At 51.0% G+C, this 10,263-nt stretch overlaps 1 protein-coding gene across 1 annotated transcript in view; it reads right to left on the bottom strand.

Moving 5' to 3' along the window:
• Nucleotides 1–954: 954 nt before the first annotated feature.
• Nucleotides 955–10,263, bottom strand: part of SGSM1 (small G protein signaling modulator 1) — a 35,264-nt gene continuing 25,955 nt past the window's right edge. The window contains exons 20-25 of the mRNA XM_057385120.1: nucleotides 9,712–9,836; nucleotides 8,519–8,601; nucleotides 8,208–8,317; nucleotides 7,877–7,973; nucleotides 7,371–7,538; nucleotides 955–7,077 (exon numbers count right to left, since the gene is read on the bottom strand). Coding sequence (XP_057241103.1) covers nucleotides 6,989–7,077; nucleotides 7,371–7,538; nucleotides 7,877–7,973; nucleotides 8,208–8,317; nucleotides 8,519–8,601; nucleotides 9,712–9,836 — 672 coding nt within the window. The 3' untranslated portion in view covers nucleotides 955–6,988. The remainder of the gene's footprint in view (nucleotides 7,078–7,370; nucleotides 7,539–7,876; nucleotides 7,974–8,207; nucleotides 8,318–8,518; nucleotides 8,602–9,711; nucleotides 9,837–10,263) is intronic.

The following is a 10,263-nucleotide window of genomic DNA, read 5'->3' as shown; positions in this document are numbered from 1 at the left end:
AGGTGGCTGATGGAATTCCCAGGGTTGGGGAACCTCTTCCCTATTCCCACACAACACCCCACCTTGGGAGAGCTGGAAGGCCCACAAGCACCCAAAAATATTCTGGAGTCTGGAGGGTGACAAGAGCCATCCCTGAGCAGGGGCAGGGACAACAGGCAGCTTGTTCTCCTCACGTTTTTAATGAAAAACTTGTCCCTCCTGTTCCCTGCAAGAAATCCTATCACTGCCGGTTTAAAGGTCTGGAGATTGATCCAGGAAATACTGAGGCAAGCAAATKAAATCAAGTCCAAGGTCGTTTTGGGCACCGTTGCAGAATGCACGGCCTCACCTCCTGCACAGCTCACCTGGCAGCACAGGATCACACACAGGTACAAACCATCACCACAATGTCCCTCCCAGCTCTGGGCTGGCCTGTGACAGGGTACTGTCACCTCCCCATCTGCTCTGGCTGGGGCAATTCACTCCACACAGCACCGAGGACATGGCCCAGCCCTTTTCCTCCTCTTCGATTGCTCTGTTTCACCATCGGTTTAAATTCTTCAAATTATGGGGGGTACAGCAAGAGGAAGGGTGGAGGTGACAGTGCCAGCAGAGCCAAGGAGGTGACACTGCCACAATCTGCCTGGAGGGACAGGGCCAGGACAGCAAGAGGACAGAAGAGCCCAAGGGATGGGGATGGGGAAAATGAGGGTGCAAAAAGGGGCCCAGGTGACAGCAGAGCCCCCAGGACAGGGGACACTCACCAAGAGCAGCAGAGAGCTCTGGGATCTGGGAGCAGTGTGGAAATAAAAAGCATTTTGGGCACTCCCTGCTCAGGGTATCCCCTTTCACTGCCTTCCCAGCCAGAAAGAACCACCAGGATCTGATTGAWTTGAAAAGAGACATTAACCATAGAGAATAGAGCTTTAATTTTTCTTTCTGAACAACGATAAGGAACAGTTTACATTTAAAAAAAAACAAAAGCATGAATAAAATAATATAAAACAGATATTATACCACAGTGTGGAATTCAGATAATCTAGGAACATTAGCAGCACTTCTACAAATTGATTAAAAGCTGTTAAGTGCTCGTKAAGCTCAGATCGAGCAACTCCCAGAGACCAAAATGGCATCCAACAGAGAAAAGCAGCAATTCTGTGTAGGGCAACAGAAAAGTCTAATGCAAGGACACCAGATACATTCAAATCCCTGTCCTGAGGGGTAATTCCCTGTCCCACAGAGCCCCCACGATGGCTGTCACATCCTGTCACCCTGACCAGCTCTCCAGAATATTCCTTGAACAAGGGAAGTGACAATCGTGGGTCTGAGGTTACATCCACGTTGCATTTTCAAAGCTTTTCATTAATTCTGTTTGGGAAAWCAGTTTCTTCCCTGGCTTCTGGGAATCACTCTCCAGAGAGCCTGAATTTCTGAGAATTTGAGTCAATCTTACGTAGTCACAACAATGACATTTTTAATCTTACACTATCCAAGATCAGGATTTTCAATTCTTTATCATCTTTAGCAGCAAAGCCATACCCATTCCTAAAACTTCCACRTATTTAACATCTTGTGCATAGTTTAAATTTTAGCATTAATTAATTAAAAAAAATACATTTAAAAAAAGGATAAATGGTGCTTTTTTCTTGTTATCAAAGCACTGATGCAAAGTGCCCTTGTTCCCAGTCCTGTCCCACTGCTGATGGCTCAACAGCCACCGTGGAGAAGGGACCGTCCCCTGCAGCGCCATCCGTGGGCTCTGCTCAGCCTCCATGTGCAAAATCCATCTATAAAAGGAAGCYATTAAACTGCTGAATGGGAATTGAAGGTGGAATATGCTTATCATGAAGCTAAAATTAAATTAGAGATTAGATTAGACACATTAAAAGWCTTCCATGGCTATTCCAACCGTGTACATTCTCCGAGAATTTCAGGATTYGGGTGAAGTAGAGAAGGAATCCACACACTGAGGTGTGTGAAATGTGTGGCTATGGCACCAATGGCCTCAGCTGTGACCCACGTGGCCACCAGAGAACAGAAACGTGGTGTCACCCAAAAGTTCAGATGCCTTAATCTGTGAAATATTGATTATTCAGGGCAGTGAGGATGCTGATCTTGAGTGAGATTACTGGAACAGCAGGAACATTCAGAGGCATTTGCTCCACTTCAGGGAGTCTGAAAAAGTTTTATAGGAATTTTTGACAGGTTCTGGTGAGTTCCAACCCTTCTACAGTGCTGGGAAGGGTTGGGACTCCATCCCTACATTGTGCTCTATCAAGTTTGTGCTCATRTGACAATAAAGTGCTGAAGACAAGTCCAGAACTGCTCAGCACTCAGGGAAATTCCCAAATGGAATGAGAAAGAAGAGGTTTTGACAACATGGCCATCATTTTGGTCTTACTGATCTGAGGCTCCCACTGGCAACAGCAGTGCCTGCAGAGAACAGTGATTTAAATATTATAAGATATTTCAAAAGCAAACTTAGGTGATGAGAATCCCAAAACTGGTCMCATCCCTGGTCAGAGGCACATGGGGCCACAGCAGCTCYCAGGGCAGAATAAACTGAGAAAGAGGGAAAATAGCCCAACAAAGAAAGTAACAAATAAATAAAAAACAAAGAATAAGAAGAACTGCTCTTGGCCACAAGGCTTCTGTCTCCAGGGTGGGATTTTGGGATGAGATCTGTGATCCCCACCCACCTGTTCAACAGTTCCATCTCTCAGCCTTGTTTTTACCTGCCAACCTGCAGTTCCAGTGCTGGCTCACGTTGCACTAGAAGGTGCATTTGGATGAGTTAAGGGATGTTCACCAAACCAGAGGCCAGATGAGAGCAGGACAGGGAATCAGCAACAAATTCCCACACAAAAAACCATCTCAGTCTTTATGAAAAACATTCACATCAAAACGACTCAGAGACTCAACACAGCAAGAGAAAAACTCCTAGAAAAACCACATATTTAGGAACAAACACAATTTTTAAAGGGTCTGCACAGGTGACACCAAAAGAGATGGGTACCAGGAGCTCRTTGGAAGGTTGCAYGAGCAGGAAGCTCAAATGCAGGAARAGAATCCATTTGTCACTCCCTCAGGGGAACACGGGGCCAGGACACAAACACTCAGAGGATTTACACACACTGAAGATTATCTGAGCTCAGCAGCTTGAACATGAGACAAACCCCAAACCCCACAGCAATATGGGTGCTCAGTGAGGGTGTGATGGGAGCTGAACTCTCAGCCCAKGGAGCCCATCCTTCACTCTCAGCTCTGGAGTGACTGGAGCAGGGAACATGGGCTGGCAGCACGTGGGGTTCAACCCTTGCTGCACCCAGGGGAGAATGCAGCGGTCTCCTCAGAAATTGTGGAGTCACAGAATGGTTGGGGTTGGAAAGAAAATTAGAGACCACTTAGTCCCACCCCCTGCCATGGGCAGGGACACCTTCCACTAGCCCAGGCTGCTCCAAGCCCTGTCCAACCTGCCCTTGGACACTTCCAGAGATCCAGGAGCAGCCACAGCTTCTCTGGGCAGCCTGAGCCAGGGTCTTATAGTGAAGAACTTCTTCCTAAAATCYAATCTAACCCTGCCTTCTGTCAGTTTAAGGCACAGAGCTCCAGTCCCTAGTCCCACAGAGCCAACAACAAAATAGTCCTAGTGCCATTATGGGGGCAATTTCAGCTGCAGAGCTGCTGCAATGAGCCATTCCAGACAAGATTACTTTATAAGGACAAGCATTCCCTGGTGACTGGCCTCTCCTGCGTGGCAAACACGCCATCCTTGGCTGCACAGCTGGGAGAGATCCCCGCTGGCTTCCACAGCYACATTTCTCACTGCCAGGATTCCAGAACAAGGCTTTGTCTCATGGGGATGCAGCAGCGGGGCAGAGCCAGGCAGGAGAGGCCAGAGAAGACCCACAAACAGCTGCACAGCAAAATATTTGYTTTTCAGCTTCTTAGCAGCTTTCAGCCATCAAAGAGAGCCCCRGGCTCCTGGTGGTGCCTCACTGGGGGTGTCCACAAGCACAAGAACCTGCCCTGGGGAGCTCAAGACACTTTGAAAAGATGCCCAAAACACAGCTGGGTCAGGGGCAGAATGCAGGGCTTGTTTCTGATCTCCCAGGAACACACAGCTGGACTCCATGTCCAGACTCAGAATTTTTGGGAGCAGATGGTTCTCCTGATGCTTTCAGGAGCTGGGGTGGAGCTGTGTTTGGGGTTGTGCCCATGGCAGGGCTGGGCTGGCCTGGAGTGGGCCAGGCACAATCCATCCCCACTCTACCCCCAAAAGAGAAAGCTTTAAGTCCCAAATTAAATGACAGACCACRTTCTTTGGACTATCCAAAGTTGGGTTTCTTTGCAACCCAACCAAGCCTGAACTCCACAACTATCCTCAACCAGCAAATCCCCGGACAAGGCACAAAACCCTGCACAGCACAAGCAACACAACTGAAACAAAGTTTTTATATTATCTTTCCCTCCTTTTTTTTTTTTCCTGTTGTCCAGTCCTCAAGTCWGAACTGAGATGAAGCCAAACTGAGTTTGTGACTGTGGCTCTGCCCTGAGCTTCCTGTTGCCCCACCAGAACAACTCTCCCGGCACAGGGACAGATTGGCACATCATGGAACAGGTGCTATAGAAACCACACAGTTCTCAGAAGCAAAAAATTTCTCACTCCCCCCCACCCCTCAAAAAATAACCCACTTAGTTCACATATTTTCTCTCTATGCTGTATATATATTATATATAGACACGATTCTCTGGTAAACATTTACAAGATATCGTAAATAACATTGAAAATTTCTATCTCCATTTGCACAACAGCGCGCACTCACACGCCAGCACACAAGGACACACAGTCAGGTACAATCAATAAATAAATACTTTTTTCCCCCACCCCAAGAAATTATTCAAAAAACACTGCTATTGAGCGGCCCAAAGACACTCTCAGTTAATACAGACAGCAAATATTGTGCAGAATTTCTTGGCTGTTTTTGTTTAAAAACCAAGGAAAGAAGCTTGAAAGGTTACGTGTCGGCGACGTTGCTTGGTCAGAGAGTGTTTCAGRTGACCTGTGGGTCCCTGTCCCTCAGGAAGGGGAGGAAACAGCCCTTCCCTTTCCCTCTAGAGAGGTGACACAGACCTGTCCTAGAACCTTGAGGGAACAGGAGCAGCCTGGGAAGGAAGGAGGACACGAGCTTTTTGCTCTGCGTGGTGGAAAGATGAAAAATTCTCAGAGGAACTGGCAGATCTCAAGTTGTTTGCTGTGCTGCTCCAGCCCAGCACCCTTTGGGGTTTTCCTGCTTTGAGGAATTTCCCAGATTCTTGTCCCAGATATCTGTTGGGATTATGAGGAGTAAATCATTGCTCTCCCTTGCCCCAGCCCCTTCCCCAAAGGGTTCAGGATGCACCACAGAAAGTGCTGCTTTGCTCAGGAACAGCCAGCCACTCCACCACGCTCCTCAGACCTTCCCCGAAGCAGTAGTTTTTTTCTGGTGCAGATTGACAATCACCTTTTTTCCACCAGCAACATCTGACACGTGCCACGAGCCAACACAAACCAGCACAGAGAGACGTTCCACAGGAGAAGGAAGGGCCCCTTTCCCTCCCATGGGAGCRCTCCAGCAGCAAGGCAGGAGCAGGGCCAGAGGAGAGCACACACACAGCACACATTGCACCAAGGGGGAACACAAATTTTTGCAGCAAAACTTGAGAGAAAACTCCCTTTTAAGAGAGGTCCAACCCAGCGCCCTCAGCACTGCCCTCCCCAGCTGGGCTGGACTCTCCATCCACCCACCCCTCTCCTTTTCCTGCAATTTTTTATACCTGAGTTGAAAAATGACTCTGGAGCCTCTGCGGGGCAGCCTGTGTGGGACACAGCAGCTGGAGAGGCACTTCATGCAGTGGGATCCAGGCTGTGCCTCTGGAGCCACTGCAGGAAAAGTGGCCACACATTTTCCCAAAGCAAAGACCACTCAGGGACCTCGGGCAATTCTCCTCTCACAGGCCTGTGGGAGAAGCCCACCRAGATCTAACTGGAGATGCTCAGTGGGTTTAGGGGACTCAACAGCCAGCCCTGAAGCATATGAGAAAACCACCTGGGCACCAAGGGGATCRTTTGAGCTGTTGAGTGACTGTCAGAGGGAAAATCAGGATGATCAGGAGCTCTGACTTGCCTTCTGAGGAGTTCTCCCCTCACAGAAGCTCAAAGGAACAATGAAGAGACTCCTACCATGAGCAGCTAGAGTAAGGCAGGTAAGGAAACCTCCAGCCTGGAGTTCCCAGAGGAGGTCAGGACCAGATTTCCCAGCATTCAGAGAACATTACAGAGGCTGGATTTTGAAAAATAACCCCAATGCTGAATTTGGAGCTGTTCTGAAAATCCATCCCGAGATGAAGCTCTTGTGTGCTCAGATATTGTAGGAACAATGGAAAATTTCAGGGAGAAAACAAGAGCCCAAAAAAAAACAAAATACTGACGGGGATGCAATGCATCACAGGACAAGATCAAAAGAGGAATTTCTGTGATCAAAGCCCCCCCCTGTTCCTGGCAGAACCTCGTTGTGTTGGTGAGAAGCTGAGAACTGRCAGCATCCCTGCAGGGCTGGCTGCCTTCCCACACCACAGGCAAGGGCTGCCCAAGGAAGCAACTTTCCAAGGAAGGAGCTTTCCCTCTGCATCACCCAGCCCTGCTCCTCCAGCCCCCGAGCTCCACCCTGGGATGAGGCAATGCCTGGGCAGTTTTGGTGGCCACAGCAGCTGCTGCCCCTCCAAGACCAGGAAGCCACTGCCTGGTCCTGCTCCCCGCACAGGAACAAACCTGGAGGGATCTTTGGTTCAGTCACTGCAGAAGGGCTGAGCAGGGACCTGTGCTGAGCCCAGGGCACTCCCAGCTCACATGGCAGCACGTGTCCCACCCCCTGAGTCCCACAGGGGTGGCACTTGGAGAAACAGGAGAAGGGAGGAAGCATCGGAGGGGAGTCCCGGCTCTTGGGGTGCCCCGTCTGCCCCGGCTCCTTCATTTGTTCTCGATCAGAGTCTGCACTTTATAGACCAGGTCCCGAGCCAGCTTCAGGATCTGTTTGGTGTTGTGGCGCTCGGCCATTTCTGCAAGACAGAGGCACCGGTCAGGTCACACCTGGGCAGTCCCCAGCCCTGCTGCCAACCTCCCCTGGCTCTGGAGAGCCACCCTGAACCAGCCCCTCGGGATGGGGACAGCAGCATGGAGCAAAGCCCAACCCTCAGCTCCCTTCAACACATCCAGCTTGGCTGCTGCTGAGGAGAGAAGGTGATTCCAGCCMCACCAAATCCCTCAGATCTCTGGGTGTGTTACACATTTCTGCYCAGATGTCACTGCCCACAGCTGCCCCAAACTCATCCCGACAGAGCAYGAGCTGTACCATTGAAAAACTTGATGATGTCTGTAAAATCCATGTTGTTCTCCAGGATGATGTCCCGGTACATCTCCACCAGGGCCAGGGCTATGAAGAGCACGTAGTGAGCGGAGGAGACACGAGCAGCAGCCCAGATGGTCTCCCAGACAGCAAAGACATCGTCGTACACCAGCTCTGTGAGCAGAGAACAGCAGTTACCCCTCCGCTCCCAGCACCCTGCCCCATGGAGCTCACAGAAGGGGGCTTCCTTCCCATGGGAACCTGCTCCAGCTGGAAGCAGCACATCAGGCATCTGTAGGGAGAAATATTCTGCCCTACAGCAGGTTACAAAGGCCCCAGGACACACTTGTGGAGAGGCTCAGCAGCAGTTCAGGAACAACAGGTTCTGTATCTAGACAGAACAATCAGCCAGACATCAGGGGAAAGTGGAAAGGAATTCAAAGTTAAGGTTAAAGCTGCTGAGAAGCCTGGAAGCAGATCCTGCCCCACCCCTGGGTGGTCTCAGCACACACCTCTCTTGAAGTCCAGGAGAAACCATCGGTAGCAGAAGTAGAAATGAGTGTAATCCCCATTCTGGTGCATCAGCTCRAAGAGCTCAGAGTCCAGAATCTGTCAAGAAAAGTGAAAGGAACCTCAGGAATGCACACACAAGGCACATCCCTTCCCTACTTCCCTCCATCCACCGCTCTCCCACTGCACCAGCTCCTCCCTCCCTTTCCTAGCACACACCTCTCCAGGCTGTCCTCACAGCCCCTGCTCTCCCTCCTGCTTCCCAGCACTGAAACCCCCTCTCAGCCCCTCCAGAGCCAGCTTTCCCCCTTGGGAGTGATGAGGAACCCTCACCTGGATCAGCGACCTCATGTTGGCAAAGTGGGTGTCCATGGCTCCTCCGTGGGGGAAGTTCTGATTCATCCTCTTCATGAGCTCGGTGAAGCAGCTGAAAGCCAGAGCCTCTGTGCAGGGAGGAGAGACATCCCTGCAGGGCTGCACGGCCACATCCCTCCAGAAAATCCCCCCTGGCCCCAGGGTGGGCTCCTGGAGCCAGGCAACATCACAGACAAATGGGATCCTGCTTCAAGCACCCCATGGGCACATGGCCCCAGCAGATCCCCCCATAAAGGGACTGGGAAAGCAGAGCAGAGCCACCCACTCACCATCATCCAGGATGACCAGGAGAGGGGCCAGCAGGTCACACATCCCCTGCACGTAGCCAATCTCAATGTGCTGCCAGATGTAGCTGTGGGAGAGAGCAGGAGAGGTGACTTGGGACCTGAATGCCACCACCTGCCACCTCCTTTGCCTGTGTCCTGTCTCCCTTCCCAGCATGCTGGGCTAAATCACACCAGTTTATTCCATTATCCCTGTGCTGGAAATGATTAAATTCTTGTGGTGACTCCCAGGTAAGGCATGCATKGCAAAGTCATGGATCAACACCCTGCCATGGCCATGTCCAGGGTCAATCCAGGGCTGTGCCATGGCCATTGCATGGAAAARTCAGTGCAGGGAAAAGCAAAATGGGAAAGCACAATGCAATGGGGTCATTGGGACTGACAGAATTTGTTCATCTCTCATTCTCATCCTTCCCCCTCAATTCATCCTCTTGGTTCTCTCCGCCAGCCTCGCCTTCCCATTCCCAGTGTCCCAGGAAGCACCCAGCCTTGCAGGGATATCTTCCCTTATTTGGTAGCAAGGCAAAATGCATTTGGAGAGGACTCAGACCTGCTGCTGGCACAAGGGAATGATCTTTTCCAGCCCGCCTGCTGGTTTTCCAAAATCTGAGGGTCTAATCTCAGCAGAGATCTCCAGCTCTGGCTGTCGGGTGAGGTGACAGCACTGATGGAACAGCAGCTTCTCCTCATGTTTGCAAGATGAGCAATAATATTTTATCCTTTGCTGCCTGTGAGGCAGCAGCTGAGCTGGTCTGAGTCTGTGAGTGTCACTAGGCGAGCCCTGAGTCACAGGGAATCAGAAATGCACCCAGGTCTGGCTCTCTCCTGGGATTTTGGGCAAGCACAAACCATTCYGGTGCTTCRGGCACTTTCTCATTAGCACTACAGSTCTGTGGGCTGATCCTCATTAAAACATTTTCCAGGCATWCTCCAGAAAGCAGCCGGGCTGCACTGGGTTCCTGGGCAGCCCAGGGAGCCTCTGCCTTGGCCAAAACCCCAGGACAGGGYAGTGATGGAGAAGGACAGACGGACACCTCAGGAACCGCCACGTCCTTGGAGCTCCCAGTGCTGGGATGATGAGGGGATTTGGGGGAGGATGGCAAGCAGCAAAACSCAGTAACCAAAAATTTGAGGCTCCAGCCTGCAGATGAACCCCAGGAAGCCCCTGCAGCCCCCACCTGCACATGACATTGCGGAGTTTCTCCAGGTTGGCAGGGGTGAAGTACCAGTAGTTGCGGTCACAGCGCTGCACGTCCTTCTCGATGCGGTGCAGGTTCACYGTGTACATGTCCAGCAGCTCTGGCTGCCCAAAACAAGAGCAGAGTTGATTTGTTTTCCAGTGAAAAGCCGGGAGAGAGTGGTGAGGGTGATGGAGTGACAGGGCAGAGTTTGGGTGGGAGGTGGGAGCCCCTCCAAACCCGACTGTGGGATCAGCGCTGGGTAAATGCAGGTAAATCCTCCCCTCCACTTGGCCCCATGAGTGAGGCACATCTSGAGTGTGGTGTTCCATTCTGGGCTCCACAGCTCAGGAAGGACAAGGAGCTGCTGGAGAGGCCACAGGGATTATTTGGGGTCTGGAGCATCTCTGTGATGAGGAGAGATAGCAGGAGCTAGGCCTGATCAGTTTTGAGAAGGGACTGAGAAGGAATCTCATGAATCCCTAAAAATATCTCAAATCGTGTGCCAAAAGCATAGTGCCAGATTCTTTTCAGTGGTGTCCAGTGACAGGA

Source organism: Malurus melanocephalus, unplaced genomic scaffold (genome assembly GCF_030028575.1).
Source record: "Malurus melanocephalus ecotype Western Australia unplaced genomic scaffold, MMel_1.1 scaffold_792, whole genome shotgun sequence".
NCBI classification, from domain to species: Eukaryota; Metazoa; Chordata; class Aves; order Passeriformes; family Maluridae; genus Malurus; species Malurus melanocephalus.
This window is presented reverse-complemented; position numbering and strand designations above follow the sequence as displayed.